The sequence below is a fragment of the Solanum dulcamara genome, chromosome 11, assembly GCF_947179165.1.
Source record: "Solanum dulcamara chromosome 11, daSolDulc1.2, whole genome shotgun sequence".
Lineage (NCBI taxonomy): Eukaryota > Viridiplantae > Streptophyta > Magnoliopsida > Solanales > Solanaceae > Solanum > Solanum dulcamara.
In genome coordinates this window covers 11,038,618-11,062,634 of record NC_077247.1, presented here as the reverse complement: position 1 = coordinate 11,062,634, position 24,017 = coordinate 11,038,618, and the positions used below count along the sequence as shown (strand labels likewise).

The following is a 24,017-nucleotide window of genomic DNA, read 5'->3' as shown; positions in this document are numbered from 1 at the left end:
AATGAGGAGATCAAAAAACCCAACATCACACTCCATGAATAATCAACGATGAGGAGGTCGTTTTAGAAGGTCTCGACCTAACTGTAGTTATTGTAGTAGGCTTGGACACACTCAAGAAGTTGTTTGCATGGTCGACCATCCAAGAATGCTCATGTTGCTCAAACTAACACTACGGGGTAATCAACGGGTTTATTTATTTGAAGAGGAATATACCGAGTATCTTAAATATCAAGCAAGTAAACAGACATCTCCACAAAGTAGCCTCAGTCGATCTGTCTCATACCATTGGATCATGGGTTGTGGACTCTACACTTCTGATCATATTTCTGTTTAAATCACTTCTGTCAAATATTGTTTATTCACAGTCTCTTCCAGTTGTACTTTAGCCAATGGGATCCTAACCAAAGAAAAAGAAGTTGGACAAGCTAATTCCTTATCCTCTATCACTTTGAATTGTGCTCTTTATGTCTCTTGTTGTCCTTTTAATCTTGCATTGGTCAGTCGTTTGACTCGTGCCGTAATTATGTCATACTATTTCTTAAGGACTCTTTTGTCGTTTAGAACCATAGTACAAGACAAACAATTGGTGTAGAATATGAGTGACAAGGCCTCTACTACCTTACATCTCCTAACTCCTCCATATCATGTCCAGTTTCAACATTTTCAGACTAAAGACCTTAGCAGACTGAAGTATTTTCTTGGCATTGAGATTGACGCGCCAGTGAGAAGGTGTGAGAGGCTGGTTGTAGGGGATTCGCGGAGGGGTAGAGATAGGTCGAAGAAATATTGGAGAGAGGTGATTAGACATTAGAGAGAGGTGCTTAGACAGGATATAGCGCGGCTTCATATTACCAAGGACATGACTCTAGATAGGAAGGAGTGCAGGTCGTAGATTAGGGTAGAGAGATAGAAAGGGTGGAGGGTGTCTTGTCTTATGTAGGTTTAGGCTTGTTAGTGCCTATCGTAGTATTAGTCGTACCCTTGTAGTTCTTGTCAAATGTTGTTATTATGTTTGAATATCAATATTTTACTGTTATTAGTATTTTTTTTTGTAGACTTTGCACTGTTTTTCTCAATAATGACTATGATTTCTTCATTGTTTACTTCTTAATTTACTTGGATTTAATGCACTTGAGCCGAAGGTATTTCAAAAATAGTCTCTCTATCTCCACGAGTTAGTATAAGGTCTGCGTACACTGTACCCTCCCCAGACCCTACTTAGTGGATTTCACTGGATTTGTTGTTGTAATATGCTTTAAACATTCTTGAGACAAGAATGGTGGGATTGACCCATTGACACTATTATGGATCCGAATGATAAATTCTTGGGAGGACAGGGGGAGCCACTGAGTGATCCTAGAAGATTTAGGCCTCTGGTTTGTAAATTGAATTATCTCACAATAACTAGACCTGAAATTTCTTTTCTTGTGAGTATTGTAAGTTAGATTATGGATTCTCCCTCTGATAGTCATTAGGATGTTGTTCGCATTCTACGATATATGAAGTCAGCTCCAGGTAAAGGACTACTCTTGGAGGATCAAGGTCATGAGCAAATTGTAGGATATAGAAATGTTGATTGGTAGGATCAAATTGTGATAGACGTTCCACATCCAAATATTGTGTTTTAGTAGGAGGTAATTTGTGATAGACGTTCTACCTAGAGATCGGTTTGGTAGATTCTCCAAAGAGATGATCTCTTTTGGTTACCGATAAAGCAATGTCCATCACACCCTTTTCAAAAGACATCAAAGGGGTAACTCACTCTTCTCGTCGTTTATGTTAATGACATAGTAATGATAGGAGATGACCTGCCTAAAGAAGTTGTTAGCACAAGAATATGAGATCAAAGATCTAGGGAAGTTGCATTATTTCTTGGGAGCTGCTAGATTAAGAAGGGGAATCTTTATTACTCAGAGAAGGTATATTCTAGATAATTGATTGACATGCTGCACGCCAGCAGAATCGCCTATGTAAAGCAATCACAAGTTACAAAAAAGGGTTGGAAGTAGGGGCGTGCAAAAACCAAATCGACCGATAAACCGAACCGAAAAAAGTGTTATTGATTTATTGTTATTGGGTTAATGGTTATTTAATGATTTTATAAAAAATAATTATTGGGTTATCAATTTAGTATTGGTTTTATAATATTGAGTTATTGGTAAACAGATAACTCATTAAGACTATAATAGTTTACTAATTTAATTTTTAGTTTTTTACTCATACACAAATATCAAATTAAAAATATTAATATAAATATATAATCAGTTAATCACTATATAATACTATTTAGTATTTAGTATTTAGTATTTTAGTATTTACCCTTTAGGCTTTGTCGCTTTATGTTAAGCGGCAAAGGTTTGCAAGTTGCAACGACGGCGGCTCCAAGATTCGTATATTTGTTTTAAAAGTTTTTCTTATTGGTTAAACCGAACCATTAAAGACCAAAAACCGATAAACCGAAGACCGATAACAAATATCTCATTGGTTTGGTTATCGGTTTAGTGTATTTAGAAATCGAAAACCGATAAACCGAACCGATAATACTTAAAACCGAACCGAACCAACCGATACACACCCCTAGTTGGAAGGTCAATTGATAAGGAGAGATATCAGAGGTTGGTTGGAAGATTCATTTATTTCTCTCACGCTAGACCAGACATAGCCTATTCAATTAGCTTAGTGAATCAGTTCATGCAATATCCTAAAGATCCTCATATGCAAGTTGTCTTTGAGGTATCTAAAGTTTGCTTAGGGAAAGGTTTACTTTTCTACCTCCAACTATCTTTCACTTTTAGATTTGGATCTTCACTGGTATTTTCAAGAAGACCAAGACATGGATTAAGTTGGATCTTCAGAAGACAGAAGATCTATATCCGGTTAGAGTACACTCGTAAGAGGGAACCGTTATTTTGAGAAGTAAGAAGCAAAGTGTAGTTGCAAGATCAAGTACGGAAGCAAAGTATAGAGTTATGACCCAGGATGTTTGTGAGCCTCTTTGGCTACAAAAGTTACTAGAAGAATTGAGATTTTCTATAAAAGGGAAACTTCACTTATATTGTGATAACAAAGATGCAATCAGTATAGTTAAATCATGTTCAACATGACCCAACAAAACATATTGAAATCAATGGGCACTTCATCAAAGAGAAAGTTTCTAGTGTGCACCATCAGAAAAACTAACAGATGTTCATACAAAAGGCATCAGCAACAAAACTTTTCATATTTTGTTTACAAGTTAGATATGTACAACATCTTTCCTCCAACTTGAGCGTTGGTGTTAAACTATTAATTAATTAGTATGATTTTAGGAGACTTTATTTCTCCTTTTCCTAGCGTAATCATAGGAGTAGAATAATTACTTTTTATTGTAATTGATTGTCTTTCCTTAATCGGTTAGGATTCACTTGTATAAATAGCTCTTCTCATGGGATGTAAAGACATACTTAAATACAAAGAAGTCTTTCTTCTTCCTCAAATTCTGCAAAAATTCAATACCTGTAAAAGCTCTTGTCCAATACAAGGCTGGGTCAGACGGTTGAAGTCCCATAATCCTTCTGACTCGAGTTCTTCCTGCAAAGAAACCAATTAATGCATTTAATACAAGATCTCTTTATCTAAATCATATAAGAACAATCTAAACCTTACATGGATTGTAGAAAGAAGTAACTGAACAAGTAGGGGTCGTTTGGTGTGATGGATAAGAGGAATTAATCCCGGGATAACTTTTGAGTGCCCTTTAATCCCTTGTTTGGTTGTAAAGGCTGGGATAACTTATCCCAGGATTAACAATTAGTACTAGGATAAGTTATCCCTCCCTGGGGTGGAAAAGTAATCGTAGGATAACTTATCCTGGGGTAAAGTATGTAAAATAATAAAAATATCCCCTTAAACTCTCTTTTATACACCACTTTTTACATTCACGTATATTAACATAATTTTTAATAACATTGATAATAATATTCACAACCTTAATTAAACGTTGTTTTTATGATGGTATATTTTTCTATTAAAAAGGTACATTTTATAAATACAATTTCTATTTATGTTTATATTATAAGTTGAATTTATTTGTCTGATTCTTATGTTTATTTATATTATGATTTCTCTTATAATGTTCACTCCACTACTAAATTAAATAGTTTATTACTCACTTAAAAATTATATTCTATATATCAATTAAAATGTAGATAATTTTAATAATAAATTTCTTTTACTTTAATAAACTTAAAATTGAAGTTTTATTTTTAAACTAAATAACAAAGAAGTTTTATTTTTAAACTAAATAAGATGAAAGTTTTATTTTTAAGTTAAATAAGATGAAAGTTTAATTTTAAAAACACGCGGCACAATCATGGAAATGCATAAACAAAAATATTTAAGTTAAATAAGATGAAAATTTTATTTTTAAGAATGAATAACTAAAGCTTGCAAAGAAAATGTACAAAAAATAAACAAGGTAGAGGGTATTTTTGTAAACAAACAACTTATTCTAAGAAATAATGCAATGAATATGATTTTGAATATGACAAACCAAACAAGTAACAAAAACTACTCTTGGCATAACTAATTCCAGCATAACTTATCCAAACATATCTAATCCCAGCTTAACATGTATCCAAGCCAAACGACCCTGTAAAGTATTAGATACCTGACTAATAGGAATAGAAGGTCGAAATTTTCCACAAAGGCCAGTCATTGCATGTTCTGGGAGCTCCCATATTCTGAAGAATCCCAATATGTGATCAATCCTATAAGCTGTAAAGTACTTCCCCATCTGTAAAACGACAACATTGATACAGTTTGAAATGAACACTTAAAAATTAAAGTACCAGCGTAGAAAAGGAAAAAGTCACAACTAAGTTTTAGGTACCTGTGTTAGACGAGCACGCCACCACCCATAGTTATCTTTTGACATTTCTTCCCAATTATAAGTGGGGAATCCCCAATTCTGGCCGTTTTTATCAAAATAGTCAGGTGGTGCCCCAGTTGAGGTGTTCATGCGAAACAAATTTGGGTAGACCCAGGTATCGACACTATTCCTATCAACACCAATGGGCAGGTCACCTTTCAGCACTACACCTTTCTTTCGTGCATATTCCGCAGCTTCTGATAACTGATATGGAAAGCCCAAGTGTATAATAGCAGCTTCTCTTATACAACAAAGATAAAAATTCACAGAGAAATACAGAATGCATAAAGCTTGTGTTTACTTGTAGATGTAAATGGAACTGGATGTAGTAATAAAAACTAACAACTTCATAGTGCAAGCTTTCTTTTGAGATGAGTTTCTCAAGCTGCATAAACAGGAAATACATTGTAAGTACGAAAGTAATAGGGGGATTATGAGGCTACCTGAACTTAATTATTTCTATGCTTGAACTCAAGTGGTATTACCTTTTCTTTTGAAAATTCAGAAAACCGACCCCATTGACTGTGCTCAGATGTTTCAAAGAAGTTCCGCAGAAAACAGAAAGCAGCATATGGTTTCAACCATTCCTGCACTCAACAATAAAGAACCAATGCAAAAGCATAATTAAGATCATCATATTCCAGTCAATTTGCAGGGGAGGAAACATATTACCTGTACTATGCTTACAAACTAAAATTTACATTGAAAGGATCTCAAGGTTGTTTTCTTTTTTTCTTCTCATTTCCTTTCCTCCAGCCAGCCATTATAATAAACATAGCCAAACAAATGTCGCTAACTTAAAGTTTTGAATCCCAAATGTAATGAAATTAAATCCTTAATGACCTGATTTTCAGAAAAGAACTCCTGGAATGATTTTGAATTTAGTATGGTCTCTTTCTCACGAGCAAAAATTTTCTTGGCAATAGAAAGTTTTGTAGCCATGGAAGCTTCATAATCTACATCCTGCAATAATCATAGGCCAGGCAAAAAGATAAGGAAATTATCAGATTTATGAATACATTTGCCCTTCATGATGGAACCGTTTGACCTAAGAGAATGTTCTACAAATTTATACGAGAGGCTGTAGAGAAAGGAATGGTGTGCTGTAGTCATGGTGGTCGATTGGTATTGGCAATGTAACACAGTCACATCAATACTAGTATGGTAACAGTCACGGTCTAGGAAGTTTAAGAGATCAATTTTGCTGTATGAAAAACTTCATAGCTAGGTGATCTGAAAGGAATTGGTTGCAACAAGGAGCTTGTATAGAAGCAGCAATTAAGATGAACATGTTTTCCTGGAATTCCTTTGTGCCCGACAAACTGTGAAAGCAGATTCAAAATCAAAGAATTTTGTGAATACCTTTTTATCCAACTGAACTCTTGCCTCCCTGATCTCTTGCTGTGAATGAGTAGAGAAATAGTCACACAAGTTCAAGTTATAAAAATGGAATTTCACTGTTCAGCTGATCCAACAAAAAAAGGTGTTTTACACAGATGCAACATAATAAAGACTAAAATGAACACCTTGATATCCTCTGGAATGTTCTCTGAAATTGCCTCTACCCGTAGGTATAATGGGTGCAATGCAAATACTGAGAGGGAGCTGCATTGCATCAAGCATGAAAATGGTAAAACTAATATCAAATCAGTACTTCTACATAACGGAGCTTGAAATAATAACAGAAAATTCATGAGCTCACCTAATAGACAAAGTTAGAGGATAAAGCAAAGACAAAATCTGATAGTTTATTAACGCTTCACTACTAAATTGGCCAACTATATGAACTGGTATTGCAAATATTTCATGCACTCTGTTTCTTTAAACAGAAGCAATCATTCTATTAAGATTATCTTATTCTTATGCAGCTACAGACCCCATCAGAAAGCTTTCAGAAAGAACTCAAGAAATGCATATATTCCTTTTGAATCAAATTTTCCTTTTTGCAGTTTAACCTAACTAAGGAGCATTCCTTCATCCATATAGGAGACCTAAATCTTAATTGCCAAATGTAGGATCAAATATAAATCTCTGTAGCATTATTCCTTTTTTACTCAGCTTAGGTTTTAGATAGAGGTAACTTAGTATGTTGCTATAGGGAGCAGGAGTATGGGTATACAGACCACTCAATTTGTATATTCCAGGTTTGCTATCGCTGACCATACACTAAGATTTAGAACTTGAACTGTATTTCTGTAGCTGAAAGTGGCACTTTACTAATTACTAGTTTCTGGACACGTGAGTCCCATGTAAATTCTTACAGATCCGTTTGAATGGTTAAAATTCTATGAAACCATACATGTAATAGTAATAAAATGCAACAACTACAAATAAATCTTTAAAAGAGACCAGAAACACCAAATGAGGGGTGTATTTTAATGTTTAAAATTAATTTCTTTTAAGCAACCAACTGTAATTTTGGAACTTTGATTAGTAGTTAGCAAACTTCCAATAAAGTCACAAATGGCTAACTTGAGCACAAATAAAAATACAAATTTACAACAATCAGAAATTCATCGAAAATTAAATTAAAGAAATCTAATATAGAGAACACAAAAAAATAAATAGAGAAGAAAAAATACAACATACACGTCCTTCTTAAGAATTTATTCATATCAATATAGATGGAAAAAGAAATACAGAATCAGTACACAATTTTTCGAGTTCTTATCGACAGTCGACACCTTCTCCCATAACCAATCAAAATTCAAGAGTCTTCTTCTTTGAGTCAAACTAAAGCATGAATCCAATAGTACAATAATGATATAAAGCATTTCACTCTTTAACTAATGAAAAGGATAACATTGGGTAGGGGTCTCATGAAATAAAAAAGATTTTATATAGATAAAGATGGAGGAATACCAAAGAATATCTTAAAGTTTAAAATTGAATATTTGGAGGTTATGAATATGAATAGCATGAGAGTTATGGATACCGAGAGTAGCAATTGTATAGGTAATTAGATATGAGTTATGAAGGTGAATATTTAAAGCAAATAAAGGAGAAAAATAATAAATAAAATAAATAAAGGAGAGAAAAAGATTAGTGCAAATGATATATAAGTGTTGTAAGTAAAGTCTTTTCATTTTCAATTTTCATGAGCAACTATCTTCTCCTTTATTTTTAACGGATGAACAATTTATCCTGATGAGAAGATATGCAGAAAAGGAAGACTCAAAATTTTCATTAACACATGCCTCTTTAACTTTCAAAAATGGTAGGAGGTGAGAATGTGAAAACAGATTCTTTTGAATGAATATGTTCACTATAGTTAAAATTCACCATTTAATAGAATTTTACCTAATCACATTTCCTATTGCTAGCATTCAACATATAACATGTAGGAAGTAAGTTTTAATAGAAAAAGGTAAAAGGGTTGATCAAATTACCATTTAATTGATTTGATTCATTTATTGGTAAGTAAATTTACTATTTAGTACCAAAATAGTATAAGAATAGTGTTTAAATGAGGGGCAAAAATGTCATTTAATTTTTTATTACTGTTACTATTACGATTACTATTACTATTACGATTACCCTTTACCAGTACCACGATTACTATTACTATTACGATTACCCATTACCCCTACCCCTACATCTACCACTACCACTAGTAATCCAACTTTGAACTTTCGAGCTTTCCACTTTTATGATATGATGATAAAGCAGAGTTCAAAAGCACTAAAGTTGGATAAACAATATTTTGTCATCAATTCACTATTTATGTTGTTGATAAATTATCAAGATGGAATCGATCTGATCTACATGATGATTTGGAGCTCAAATCTAAGGCCTTAACAACGAAAATTACCTATATGGATATGAATCCCACCACATACAGTTGACTGATGTATCATTGATGGGCAAAAGCTGAACCAAATGAAAGCCAGATTCAATGGCCCAATCTACAAGTAACTTCAGGTCAAGAAACTCCCCAACTCCAAGATCAGCGTCCGATCGTACAGAAAACATGGGTATTGAGACACCTGCTCCCCTCCAAGGCATTTCCTGATAATAAAACAGATTAGCTTTCTTTTAAGCTTACACTCCTGTATCAGTTTGACAAACATAGCAGGCCACTGGTTATATCTTACAGCTGACTTACCCGCATTAAGCCATCTGAAAGAACTACAAATCTAGATTCACCTGTTGTGACATCAACAGAAATCTCGCGACTGGCACCACATTCCACTGATGTTCCAGCCTTACTATGTTTGCAGTACTTGTATGTTTAAAGCATTAAGGAAGAAAGAGCATACGTGAAAGAAATTACTGTGAAGTTTATGATATAATGTTACTGCATTTAGCGTACGACTCAGGCAGACAAAAGGATATTTTAAAGGAAAGTCATCTTTTCCCATAAGACAGTCTGCCTGCCAAAACGAATCGCCAGCATACACGAGCTTAAGGCCATCCTGAATCTTCCATTGCCCAAGATTTAAGGAGCTACCAAGCACATAAATCTACAGGATAACATGTATGTCAGGTCTGACATCAAGATGGATTGTGAGGATATTAATGGACACATAAACAAGATAACATATGCATTTAAAATATCAAAGGTTGTTCTGTGAAAAGAGAGCTTACACATGTTCCTTCCTCTAAATAGGGGCAGCAGATTCTGAATTGCAGAATTACTGAACCTGTTTCAGCAGTAACATTAGAAAGCACATTCCAACTAAGATTGTTTCACAGATAGAGCATCCAACAGAGAAAATTACCATCCTGGTCCAGCTTATTCTGAGTGATCCCCAGGGTCCTTTCAACACCCAAACTCCAACTCGTCCGAAAGATGACATCCTTAAATGCACTTCTAAAAGGGATATTGTCAGAACCAGTCTGCAACAGAAAAAAAACTAAGTTGCTACAGCAAAGTCAAAACAAAAGGAAATTGTTGAAACGGGTAGTTGATTACAAAGAAAAATTAAATACATAAGAAGCATGTTTGAGGTCATTTTGCAGAATATATTGAATATCATATCAGTTAACAACACACTCAGTGTGATCCCACAAGTGAGGTCTGGAGAGGGTGGTGTGTACACAGCTTTACCCTTACCTTGTAAAGGTAGAGACGTTGTTTTCAATAGACCCTCAGCTCAAGTAAAGGCATTCCTCATTGATGTCGGTGTCGCATGAGCCTGACCAACCAAAAAGGCACGGGCCAGGTCCAAGACGAGCATCAACAATAAAAAGAATTAAGATAGAAAAGAAAATTTGTAGAATGGAGTATTGATGAGAGTATAGCTTCTTCTTACACCCATGTTTGTGACTAAAGCAAATTTATTCAAAAATTATCTATACTTATACAAAGAGACAAACAATTTGCTAATCTACCCGAAAGATTTTGTGTGAAGATCATTTCGCATATAAAGCATATGACCATTTTGTCATCAATGATAATGAGATCCTTCTTACCAGACGTGGGGGTTCTAAAGGGAGAAAAGATGGTATAATTGTGTTCAGGCAAGGCACATTTGGCTTGTAAGCAAGAAGTTCTGGAATTTTAGGGAGCCAATACTAATGATATCGTAAACATAAACCACCAAATAAATACACAGATTGGAAGCAGAATGCCGATAAAAGACAAAGTGATCCACTTCATACAAGACACTCCAAACTCCTGAACAACTATGTTGAACTTACCAAACCATGGCTCATGCAGTTACATAGTGATCTTATCACAAACAATTGACTCCGATATTCGCTCATCCCAGACAATGGAAAATAAGACATCTCAGTCTATAGAGATTCAACGAGGTGGAGGTTGTTTCGGAAGAACTCGACCCAACTGTAGTTATGTAATAGGCTTAGACATACTCGTGAAGTATGCTATTCTCTGTTGATCGACCACCCAAGATTGCTCATGTTGCTCAGCCCTGACACTACAGATAACCAGGTTTTTCTTGCTTTGAAGGAAAATATAATGAGTTCCTTCCGTATCGAGCAAGTAAGTAGACATCTCTACAAGTAGCCTAGGTTGCTAAGATTGAAATTTTTGTTGCTGGTAATGCTTTTGCTTGTGTTTCACAATCTAATACTCTTAGATAGTGGGTTGTGAACTCAGGTGCTTATGATCATATTTCCGATAATAAATCACTTTTGTCAAATATTATTTATTCAGAGTCTCTTTCCGTTGTTACTTTAGCCAATGGGTTCCTAATAGAAGCAAAAGGAGTTGGACAAGCTAATCCCCTATCCTCTGTCACTATAAATTTTGTTCTTTGTGTCCCTAGTTGTCCTTTTAGTCTTGCATTTGTTAGTCGTTTAACTCGTTCCTTCAATTGTGCCATAATATTCGTTGATAAGTCTTGTGATATGCAGGACAGTAGTACAAGACAGACAATTGGCGTCGGGCATGAATCACAAGGCTTTTACTTCCTTAACTCTCCCAATTCCTCCAGAGTCCAAATGAATCACAAACCCCTTGTACGCAGGTTTTATGCCCCAACTTAGAACAAAATCTTATGTCACTTTACTGGGATTTTAATTAGTGAACCAAAGCTGAAGACTTTAGAAGGAGGATGTGTAACGTCAGATAACCATGATGAAGTATCTTTTTAACAAACCCACACCAATCTCAGAGCTTGTGGCACTTGGAATATTAACCACCCATCTTCACCATTCTCAAATTAACGTGATCAATATGAATGGTTAATAAAGGCCGGCATTTTGCTTCAGCCCTTTAAAAGAATATGCTGCCTCTACTGGAGGAGGAGAAAAGTATGTAATGGCTACTCCATTACAAAATTCTGAGGTCCAAATGATGAGAGAAAAAGAGGGGAAAGAACTCTTCTTCTTTTTTTCTGGAGTAAAAGTAAGCACCGACGAACACCAAAAAGATGCAATTTTTTCAAGGATATAGAAGAAATGAAATTACTGAGAACACTTGTGAGACCTGCACTGCTATTTTAGACTGACTTCCACTTGTCCCCTCTTCGGTGATGTGTAACAGTACATATCCAATCAATAGTTCATTCTTATATTTATCATGTACATTCACTTCCCATGTTCTATTTATTTTCGAAAATATTGAAAAAACTAGAATCTTTTTTTTTGTGATAAGGTTAACAAAAAAACTAGTATCCTAAGGAATAATAATCGAAACTAATTTTTTTAGGAATTGATGTAGAGTCATTTGGATAAATAATTTAGGAAGTCTTAAAGGTTTTACTCATACTCTCCTTTAAATTTTGCAAGTATAATAGTTTTACAGAAGTATGTTTGTGAGCAATATATGTTATCTCCTACATATTGTTAAATATGCACCTAGACCAAGATTCAAATTGACTAAATTGGTAAGATACAACACAGAAATTGAAATTGCTATGGAGAAAAAGATTTCAGGTGCCATTAAAAGGAAGAATATCAATTGAACAGATTTTGATTCTCTATTCACTGTCTGTCAATAGTTGAACGACTGTTTTAGCTGAATACACGATAGACATTTATCAAGAGAAAAAGTTAAGATAGAGCCTGTTTGGATTGGCTTTAAGTTGGTCAAAATCAACTTAAAGCCCCTTTTTAGCTTTTGGACGTGTTTGTCTAATGCTCACTTTAAGCCATAAAGTTCTTAAAGTCAGTCAAAAATGAAAAGTTAGGATTCCTAACTTTTTTTTCCAGAGTGCTTAAAGTCATTTTCTTTGACCATGGAAATTACTTTTATATCCCTTATATTTTAACTAAATTCCCAAACTACCTTTTTTTATTCTTTTAACCCTAAAATTCACATCATAAGCACTTTTATCCAAACACTCAACTGCTTATTTATAAAAATAACTTTCAGCACTTCAAAGTTCTAAAAGCACTTCATACATAAAAGTTACTTTTTTTAAGCCCATCCAAACGGGCTCATAATCTGCAAACAACCCAGAATAATATTTCAGCAATTTTTCAAATACAACTTCTCCGGAGTGATAAGAGGAAGACCACAGAAGACTGTGAATATATAGAATAACAGGGCAGAGAATGCTTCAGAGTGCCTAAATTTTCAATCCTTTTTTATTTCAGGAATCACAATTCAAAGAGCATTAAACTTAAGCGGCCACTGGGTATGTGGAAATGCATGTTGTTTTGAAATTTTAAAGAGAAATATCCAAATGAATCAAGAATGAGGATTGAGAATACAACACGAAGATTCGAGGTACACATGAGGATCACGAGAAATAGAGAAAAGAATTTAGAACAATTCTGTCATCTTTTCATTGATTGTTTAGTTCATACTAAATGTCTTTGACAACTACATACAAGGGGAAGAGTCGTATGCCGTAAGAAAGAATTTTAGGAGCAACTCGCATACCTTCCTTTCTCATAATTAAGTTCATCCAAGGAACACGCATCCTAGGTGGTGCAGTATTCACGAAACAGTATAAGAAAGAGACGCAGAACAACTGGCATACCTTCCTTTCTCATGAACCACAACAAAGTTCATCGAGGGACACGAATGCTAGGTGGTGTAGTATTCAAAAAACAGTATGAGAAAGAGAGGCAAAAAAATTAGCACCTGCCAGAGATCACGAAGTTCTAGTAACTGCCCATCCTGAAGCCCATCAGGCAGCAACAGTTTCCTTTTCTTTCCAACCTCCCATCGCAGGATATTTCTTCTATCATCCACCACATAGTAACTGTAATCACTTTGGAATCCAGGAGGAACTGGAATGCTTCCAGACCATATCAGCTCTTCCCCTTGGTGAGAAGGCTTCAATAATAGACCCTTTTTCACATTCCATGAACCAAGCAACCGATCTGAACCGCAGATCAGAAGGTTCTGTCCCCACTGAGTATAGTATGGGATTCTGAAGCTCACCTTCCTTGACTTCAAAGGCTTGTCCGTGGAAAAGAACCCCGAATTCACCATCTTAAATTGATTCAATCCAAGTGGAACTCCTCAAAATCTAGCAAAACCAACTAATTAGAGCGCGAAAATTCTACATATAATTCAAGACAACAACAACCCACTAAGTGAGGTTTGGGAGTGCAGAGCGTAAGCAGACCTTATTACTAACTCGAAAACTAATCCCAAATAATCCTTTAAAATGAAGAATATGGCTATAAGAAATGTATTATGCAAGGTTATATACAATTCACATGCTTAACTATTAAATGTGTGTTGCCATAAATATCAACAACTTTACCATAAGTTTAACCAGTCGAACCCAACTCAGATTATCAAATTTTGAATTTTGAGCTGATTAAACTTAATGCAGTGGCTTTAAGTCCCAAAAAAAAAAACCCAAATTCAGTTCGCTCAAATGCGAAAACATACAGAAGAAGCACAAAAAAGAAATCAATTCGACCGATTAAACGAAGAACCAAAAGCACTGAGCAGACAAAAGATGAAGGAGATACATACATACAGAAAGAGACAACCATATCTCTGATGAAGGCCATGTAAAATGTTATTATAATTGTGAGAAGCACCGTATTAACCAACAGCACACTTGAAAAGACAATATACCGTAAGGGTCGTTTGTTAGGTGGATAGAGTTTATACATGTATTAATTATGTATGTATTAGTTATTTAAGTATTAGTTAAGTAGGTATTAATTATGGAGAATTTAATTATGTAGAGATTACACTATACTAGTGAGAGAGAATTTAATTATGTAGAGATTACACTATACTAGTGAGATAATTTTTATTGGGAAACTTACATAAATATACAATATTAAGAAAATATTTACCATTTATAGCAATAAAAAAATAATTTCACTGAACATTTATAATACATTTATAATACAGTTTTAATACATATTGCAGAGAACTATTTATAAAACATATATAATACAAGTTTTATAGATGGATAATACATTTATCACATATTTTAATAGAATTATAATACATTATGTTAGTTTCTTACTACACAAACATAATATATATTTTAAAACACTTATAATACATTTATATTGTATGCATAATTCACTTTTAATACAAGTGTAGATTTATCATAATATTGCTATATATTGCTATAAATGGTAATAAATAAAAAATATCGCTAAAATCAGTAATTAATTTTTAAAAAGCACTCAATCAAGTAATTTTTCCGTTTTTATTTCTTAATTCCAAAAATAATTAGTAAGCTAATATTTATTATAACCATTAAAATACCAACTATATAAGTAATATATTAAAATAAATACCAATAGCTAAAAATAATAAAGTAAATAACAAATAACTAAAAGTATTTAACTAATTTGTATTCAATATGATTAAACAAATTCAACAATAGGTAATTAAAATTAAAATAAATAACAACAACAACCCAGTGAAATCCCACAACGTGGGATCTGGAGAGTGTAAAGTGTACGCAGACGTTACTCCTACCAAGGTAGGACGGCTGTTTCCGAGAGACCCTCGGCTCAATAGAAGCATAAAAGAAGGTCAGATAAGGCTAAGAAGTTCAAAGTGATATGAGAAAGCAAATAACGAGAGTGACACAGATAAAGTAGATAATAACAGAAATCAGAGCACAAAAAGTTATAGTGCGCTAATGCGCCTACTAACACGGAAGAATAACGAGACTATGTACTAGCCCTCAACCCTAATATGAGACCTCCACACCCTCTTATCAAGGTCATGTCCTCGGTAAGCTGTAACTGCCCTATGTCCTGTCTATTCACCTCTCCCCAATATTTCTTCGGCCTACCCCTACCTCTTCTGAAACCATCCATGACTAACCTCTCACACCTCCGCACTGGGGCATCTATATCTCTCCTTTTCACATGCCCAAACCATCTCAGTCATATTTCCCGCATCTTGTCTTCCACCGAAGTCACTCCTACCTTGTCCCGAATAGCTTCATTTCTAATCGTGTCGCTCCTGGTATGCCCACACATCCATCTCAACATTCTCATCTTAGTAACTTTCATCTTTTGAACTTGAGAGACCTTAACTGGCCAACACTCCGCCCTATATAACATAGCCGGTCTAACCACCACTTTGTAGAACTTGTTCTTAAGTTGTGGTGGCACCTTCTTGTCACATAGCACACCGGAAGCGAGCCTCCATTTCATCCACCCTGCCCCGATACGATGTGTGACATCATCATCAATCTCTCTGCTGCCTTGCATGATAGACCCAAGGTACTTGAAATTACTTTTCTTTTGGATGGCCTGGTCACCAAGCCTAACTTCCGCGCCAACCTCCTGAGGTGACTCACTGAACTTGCACTCTAAGTACTCTGTCTTGGTCCTACTCAGCTTAAACCCTTTAGACTCCAAGGTACGTCTCCAATCCTCCAGCTTAGCGTTAACTCCGCTACTAGTCTCATCGATCAGGACTATGTCGTCCGCGAAGAGCATACACCATGACAGCTCACCTTGAATTAGTCGCGTCAATCCATCCATCACCAAGGCAAATAAAAACGGACTAAGAGCTGATCCTTGGTGCAACCCCATCACAACTGGAAATTGCTCTGAGTCCTCTCCTACTGTCCTTACCCTGGTTTTGGCACCCTCATACATGTTCTTGATCACCCTAATGTACGCCACCGGTACACCTTTAGCCTCCAAACATCTCCATAGTATCTCTCGTGGAACTTTATCGTAAGCCTTTTTTAGGTCGATGAATACCATATGCAAGTCCTTTTTCCTCTTCCTATATTGCTCCACTAGTCTCCTCATAAGATGGATGACAAATAACTAAAAAAAATTATAACTTGTATTGACAGTGCGTTGTAGAGAAACTAACCAAAGAAATTAATTACAATTGATTGTCACTGCCTTGCAACCAAAAGAAATAATTAACAATAATTTAAGCAAAGAAACTAAAATTAATTAAGAAATTAACAGGATAAAAAACTCAAAGAAAAAAATATTTGGTAGTGATTTATTTAACACGTATTAATTATTTTATTTGTTTTAAAATAATATACATTTAAAAGTAAATCAATAGGGGTGAATGTGTAATTTACTATTTTAATACATGTATAACTAATACCCACATAATTTATTTCACCTTCTATCCCGCATAAATTCTACGTAGATTTCATCATAAGTTACGTAAGAATTAATTGTGTAGGACTACAAAAAACACAGCCAAACATCGTAAAAAAATAATACATTAATACCTTTTATACAAAATTTGAAAACCTACAACCAGACATTATATAAAATTAATATATGAATAACTTTTATCCTATTTGCAAATCAAACATGATATAAAATCAATACATGAATAACCAAGTTATTTATGTATTAGCTTTGACCTTATCCATCTATCAAACGATCCCAAGTAGAATATAAAGGAATTATGTATCTATTGTTACTATTAATTAAAAAAAATTAATAGTTTGTTATCTTTTACTATTTATTATGCACATATTTTAAAATTTTATCATTGATGTAATTATTAAATTCATAGACAATTAAATTTACAGTTATTTTTATTTTTAAATTTGTCTAATTCACTTCAATTGACCCTTGTGGTCGGGCCCTTCCCCGAACCCTGCGCATAGCGGGAGCTTTAGTGCACCGGACTGCCACTTCAATTGAATCAACCATGTTTTAATATTGGCTTTGTAAGATTGTTTTTCAATTCTTTGAGATGTTTTATTAAACATTTCAAGCTCAAACTAATTAGATAATAAAATGATTAAATTTTAAAATATATATATATCGTGTTAAGTTTGAATATTTTTTAATCACTATACTATTGATTTTTAGAGTATTACAGAATACTATATAAGTAAAAATGATATTCTAATTGGCATATTCAATGAAGTGAAGTTTTAATTTTATTTTCTTAAAATAATTTTAGAATAATTTTGGCAATTTATGTAATAATTGATTCTATTGAAAAAGTTTTCAAAACTATTATCAATAAGAGAGATTTAAGCATTTGTGTTGTTATATAACGTAACAATAATTTATATATATTTATTCTTATCTTACAAAATATTACAATAAATATTACATTATCAATTGAAAAAGGAAAAAATATTATTAAATTTTAATCTATTACAATATTTTTTTTAGAATTTATGAGAATAATATATATATGAAACAAAAGTAACTCTCTTTTCTAAATTTTGTTTTAGGCAACCCATTCTATTGAGCCCCTATCCGACTAAGCCTTACAAAAAGCCTAATTAATCATTAGAGAAAAATGTTATAATACTAATAATAACTATAGCAAAACTTGAATCAGTAGTTAACTGGGAAACAGTTCAATTGTTACCTTTAGTCCTCTTAGGCCTCATTTATTTTCATTAAGATCAAGATTGAATAATTAAGATGTTGTATCTAGATCTGAATACTAGTTGATTAAGACTATTTTTTTCCAACATCTGAATATGCATAATTTATTTATTTAAAAACATAATAAATATACGAATCAGATAATAAAGTACTTAAATATTAGGAAAAATATGAATTTAATAAAATTAAATTATTATTTGATAAATATATAAAATGCTTATGTTTGCTAGTGTTAGTGAAGATGATTTGTAGCAACAGTGGTGGTAATAGTTGGTGTTAGATGCTAGTAATAGTGATGGTGATGGTAAAGAATACGAGTACCAAAATTATTGAAGGTCAAAGAATTATAATATGCCATAATCTCATCTTGTATTTTATACTAGATCCAAAACTATTTATTCATGATATGTCATGACTTGAATCCTGGAGTCATGATGGTGCCTACCATGACCCACTAGTAGGCAAGTCGCCATCAGCAATCGAAACGGTAAGATTTGGATTTTTTGGACTAAGGATGTTGATTGCAGGATATTGGAAAATGGGGAGCAGTTGATTACTTGTGAATTGAACCATGTAATGTCCCCCAATCAGCATATTGCTACTTTTGTATATGCAAAATGCAAGGACCATCTCAGAAGACCCCTGTGGAATAGCATGCTACAACAGTCAAATACATCCCTTTCATGGTGCACTCTAGGGGACTTCAATGTTATTACAGATCCTGAAGAGAAACTAGGGGGTGTAACCTACAACATGAGAAAGAGTTTGGAATTTATTAGCACCATTGAAGCCTGTGGTTTGCAGAATTTGGGGTTCTCAGGAGAAAAATATATCTGATCTAATCTGAGAGGTATAATGTTTAGATTATGAAAGAGATTAGATAGAGGTATGTGCAATAACAAATGGCTAGAGGTGATGCCTCAGACTACCATTACTCACCTACCTATAGTGTAGTCAGATCATTGTCCTTTACTCTTGGAAATGACTGAACACAATCATCATCACATCAAATATTTCAAATTCCTAAACTGTTGGACAGACCACCCATCTTTTATGGAGATGGTTAGTAGGTGCTGGAGCAGGGATACAGAGGGCAATCCAATGTGGTGCTTCCATCAGAAAATGAAGAGGGTATCTGCCACTCTTAGTAGCTGGTCCAAGTTATAGTTTGGGGATATCTGTGCCAAAGTGAAAGAATATGAGGAAAAGTCTAGACAAGCTGAAGAGGAACTGATCTCTGTCAACAATGAGGAGTGTAGAACCAAACTTCATTCCATTAATGTTGAGTATATTAGATACTTGAAAATGGAGGAATCCATGCTCAAGCAAAAAACTCAGTTGCAATGGTTCAAAGAATGTGATATGAACTCCAAATATTTTCATGCTTTGATCAGAGGAAGGAGGAGGAAACTTCATATCCATAGCATTCAAAAAGAGGAGGATACCTGGCTGCAGGGAGATGATGAGATAGCCAGGGCTGCATGTGACCATTTCCAATACATTTTCATGGGGTAAAGATGAACATATTCAGGAGGATGCACTGCAATGTATCCCAAGGATGGTCATGCTGAACATAATAGAGATCTTCAAGCTATCCCTACTATGGAAGAGCTAAGGATTGTTGTCTTCTCCATGAATCCCAATTCAGCTGCAGATCCTAATGGGATGAATGGGAAGTTCTTCCAAGTGTGCTGGGATATTATAAAAAAGAATCTACTCATAGTGGTTCATGCCTTCTTCTGTGGACAAACCTTACCTAAATATTATACTCATACCTATTTGGTTTTACTCCCAAAAGTAAACCATCCTAACAAATTATCAGAATTTAGGCCTATAAGCCTTAGCAACTTCACAAATAAAATTATCTCCAAACTTCTCACACACAGATTAGCTCCCATTCTGCCCAGTCTCATATCTCTTAACCAATCTGGTTTTGTTAAGAACAGGAGCATCTCAGAGAATATAATGCTTGCCCAAGTGATCATCTACCAAATCAAGAAGCCTAATGTGGGAGGTAATATTGTTATCAAACTAGACATGGCCAAGGCATATGATAGAGTCTCTTGGTCCTATATATGCTTGGTCTTGAGGAGAATGGGCTTTGGGGAAGAGTTCATTGACATGGTATGGAGACTTATGTCACATAACTGGTACTCCATCATCATTAATGGCTCAAGGCATGACTTCTTTCACTCCACAAGAGGCCTTAAATAAGGGGACCCTCTTTCCCCAACCCTATTCATTCTTGGTGCTGAAGTCCTATCTAGACTCTTGAACAATCTCCATCAGCATCCACAATATCATGGTTTCTTTATCGCAAAAAAGGACCTCAGATTAATCATCTCAGCTTTGCAGATGATATAATCATTTTCTCATCTGGGAGGTCTCAGACTTTGCAGCTCATTATGGAGACCTTACATACCTATGAGAATGTCTCAGGTCAACTGATAAACAGAGATAAGAGTTACTACATGCTGCCTCCTAATGCCTTCAACTCTACTGTGAGAAGAATAAAAAATGTTACAGGCTTCAAGCAGAAGAATATCCCTATCACATACTTAGGGTGTCCTCTCTACATTGGTAGGAAAAGGATCATCTACTACTCTGATCATATTGCTAAGGTTGTGGCTAGGATAAATGGATGGCAAGCCAAGCTACTCAGCTATGGAGGAAGAGTTACTTTGATTAAACATGTCATCCAGGCACTTCCCATTCACTTGCTGTCTGCTAGTTCCCCACCTGCAACCACCATCAAGCAAATTCAGAGCATCAAAGCCAACTTCTTCTAGGGATGGAAGAATGAAAAGAGGAAATATCATTGGTCCTCTTGGAAGAATCTAAGCTATCCCTATGAGGAAGGTGGTATTGGAGTGAGATTAATATCAGATGTAGCCAAGTCTTTCCAATATAAATAATGGTGGATTTTCAAAACCAAGAACTCTCTATGGGGTGAGTTCCTCAAAGCCAAGTACTGTCAAAGATCAAATCCTATAACCAAAATGTGGCATATAGGACAATCTCTGATATGGAAACAGCTGATGAAGAACAAACACAATGTTGAGCCTCATATCCAATGGCAGTTACAATCAGGTTCTTGTCTTTTTTGGTGGGATAACTGGTTGGGAGTTGACCCCTTAGCAAATTTTAGGTCTGTTAGTTGTAGACTGAATAATACTAATGTATCCTCTTTCATAATCAATGGTCAATGAAATACAGAAATAGTCACTCATGAAGCCCCTCCACAGTTTGTACCTAGTATTCTAGCTGCTAAAATCAACTATCAACCTCACAAGCTTGATCAGGCCTCATGGAAGCCTAATAGCAATGGGGAATTTAGTTGCTCTTCTACATGGGAACTTATTAGGGACAAAGGAATATGACAAGGATCAATTCTCAAACATGGCACAAGCACATACCTTTTAAATGTTCTTTTCTTCTCTAGAGAGCACTTAGAGGGAAACTCCCTACTAATGAAAAACTCATCAGCTTTGGAGAAGCCCCAGCCTAGTGTACTGCTGCTATAGACCTGGATTGGATACCATTGACCATGTATTTGTTTCTGGAAACTTTGCCAAGAAAGTTTGGAGTGTATTTGCTGATTCTTTGGGGATTAACAAGGATTACACACCCCTTAGAAGTCTGATGATGAAGTGGTGGTCCACAAAATACAACAATGATGTCCATAAGCTCATCCTACAAGCTACTCCAATCTTCATATGTTGGAACCTATGGAAAAATAGGTGTTCTATCAGATATAGGGGGAAACAATCCAACATTACAAGAGTGATGTACTTAGTGTTCAAAGAAAACTTCAACCTACTGAGCACTACATACCCTTATATCAGCTGGCCAAATAACTGGAGGGAACTGGTCCCTCTTGTGGAAAAATGTACTAATGAAGTCACTATTAGTACTGTCTATTAGAAGAAACCTTCAGCTCACATGGTGAAGCTGAACACTGATGGTAGTGCACTTCACAACCCTGGAAAAATAGGAGGGGGAGTACTGCTAAGGAACCCTCAAGGTGATCTTCTCTTTTCCTTTTCAGCCCCTTTTGGAGAAGGCACAAACAACCAATCTGAGATGCTGGCAGCCATCTTTGGTTTGACTTGGTGTCTCTAATTAGGATACAAAAGAGTGATCCTAGAAGTAGACTCTGAGCTCCTAATCAAATGGATAAAACACTTAGCCCAACCACCATGGAATGTCAAGGCACAGCTTCAACAACTGCAGGAAATCAGCCATTAGTTCCAGGTTTTCAAATGCAACCACACCTATAGAGAAACTAATTTTGTAGCTGATGTCTTGTCCAAACATAGTCACAAATACACTGCCCCACAACTATATCTCACTAAGCATGAGCTTCCTAAAGAGGCAAGAGCATACCTTAAACTTGACAAGCTAGAAATGGCCAACTTCAAAAGAAAAAGGCTTAAGTGAATCAAGAAACCTCCATGACCTTTCCAGCCTTGTTAGTCCAGCTTAATCTTTAATTTGGCTTTTACTATGCATAGATATAGTTATTTTGAAGGTTCTACAGTTAGGACCACTATAAAAGGGAACATCTCCCTTGATCCTTGCATTCATCGAATAACCATACTAACTCTACAGGTTAGGAGTAGGCACCTGTAGACATGCACCATGTCATCCAACTAGTGGAGGGCCAGTCAAGTTTAATTCCTGGTTCAGCAATGGCAAGATGCAATAGTTGATAACTTGGACTAAGCTTGGGATAGACAAGTATGATGCTAAGCTAAAATAATGGAACCAACCTACTGATATGCAGATTGAGGAGGAGCATACACAGAAGCTGATTCAATTTAGCAATGACAAGTTCCACCTTGCAGATTGGACCACCAAGAGACCTTCACAATTGCAACATGACCTGCAATATGGAAAGAAGAACATGCACAGCCTTGCTTGTGTTTGGTACAACAGATGCAATATGCAACAATTGACACCTAAGAGTCTGGTTGGAGATGCAAGACTATTACAAAGACTTCTTTCAGCCTGCAAGATAAAAATCCCCCCACCAATATTTTCCAACACACTCTTGGAGAAACTAGAATGCTTCATCATCAATAAGAACAAGAGGAATTATAGTCACAACAATTGGTCCAATACACAACAAATCTTCATTAGCCACAACAACTCGGGGAAGTCTTTTTCTGTTTGTATTTGTTTGTGTTTGGTTTTGTTGGATTGTCCTTATGAATTTGCAGGTACGTAGAGTTACAATACATCATACACTATTTGTGAGCTTGAGAAGAATCAGTAGCAGCCAATACCACAGCTGCTTCAGTTGAATATCCAAATAAACACAACCAATAACACACATCTCTATATAACTTCAACCTCTTCTAGTGGAAGTACAACAGCTGAACTTGTAGCTTTCCAGTTATACATCAACAACTTCAACATCAATTGGATATGGAAACTCATGAATCAGGAACTATCAACAACATTAAGAACTACACCATTGCTTTTCTTGTGTGTTTCCTTATTTGTTTGTGTAGGTTTCTAGAGATGTAGCCCTCAACAAAGAAACAAGTGGAGCTATAGCCCTCACCACAAACAACACACAACTACAACAAAAATTACCAGCAACCACAACAAATAAAATGGAATTGAAGCTTGGAGAAGGCAGGCTGTTTGGAAGCCAACAACAAGTAACAACCAATAACAACAACTCCAGATATTTTGGAAGCCATCAACAAGCAACAACTCTAAATTCCTTGGTTTATGCAGCAAATGTGGAACTACCCCCTGCCAAATAGTGGAATTCTTCCATGCAACCAAACCATTTACTAGGAAGGGCAAGAGTATAAACTCAAAGCCACAACAGCCTACAAGCTATAATTTCCAATAACATCATCCTCCAACAACAACCTCAGCAGCCTACAACACATACAAG

The 24,017-nt window shown here is 35.2% G+C and overlaps 1 protein-coding gene across 3 annotated transcripts in view; it reads right to left on the bottom strand.

Annotated features, from left to right (window-relative positions):
• LOC129875017 (4-alpha-glucanotransferase DPE2) overlaps nucleotides 1-14,350 on the bottom strand; it is a 35,183-nt gene extending 20,833 nt beyond the window's left edge. The window contains exons 1-15 of one of the 3 annotated variants that reach the window (XM_055950447.1): nucleotides 14,259-14,350; nucleotides 13,410-13,800; nucleotides 9,631-9,748; nucleotides 9,497-9,552; nucleotides 9,245-9,372; nucleotides 9,015-9,138; nucleotides 8,721-8,917; nucleotides 6,436-6,514; nucleotides 6,272-6,310; nucleotides 5,753-5,872; nucleotides 5,395-5,496; nucleotides 5,211-5,294; nucleotides 4,871-5,113; nucleotides 4,649-4,774; nucleotides 3,496-3,570 (exon numbers count right to left, since the gene is read on the bottom strand). In XM_055950447.1, coding sequence (XP_055806422.1) covers nucleotides 3,496-3,570; nucleotides 4,649-4,774; nucleotides 4,871-5,113; nucleotides 5,211-5,294; nucleotides 5,395-5,496; nucleotides 5,753-5,872; nucleotides 6,272-6,310; nucleotides 6,436-6,514; nucleotides 8,721-8,917; nucleotides 9,015-9,138; nucleotides 9,245-9,372; nucleotides 9,497-9,552; nucleotides 9,631-9,748; nucleotides 13,410-13,763 — 1,845 coding nt within the window. In that variant the 5' untranslated portion in view covers nucleotides 13,764-13,800; nucleotides 14,259-14,350. Of the gene's footprint in view, nucleotides 1-3,495; nucleotides 3,571-4,648; nucleotides 4,775-4,870; nucleotides 5,114-5,210; nucleotides 5,295-5,394; nucleotides 5,497-5,752; nucleotides 5,873-6,271; nucleotides 6,311-6,435; nucleotides 6,515-8,720; nucleotides 8,918-9,014; nucleotides 9,139-9,244; nucleotides 9,373-9,496; nucleotides 9,553-9,630; nucleotides 9,749-13,409; nucleotides 13,801-14,040; nucleotides 14,060-14,258 lie in introns of those variants that run through there. The other 2 variants (XM_055950449.1, XM_055950448.1) reach the window with 2 other exon arrangements.
• Nucleotides 14,351-24,017: the final 9,667 nt, after the last annotated feature.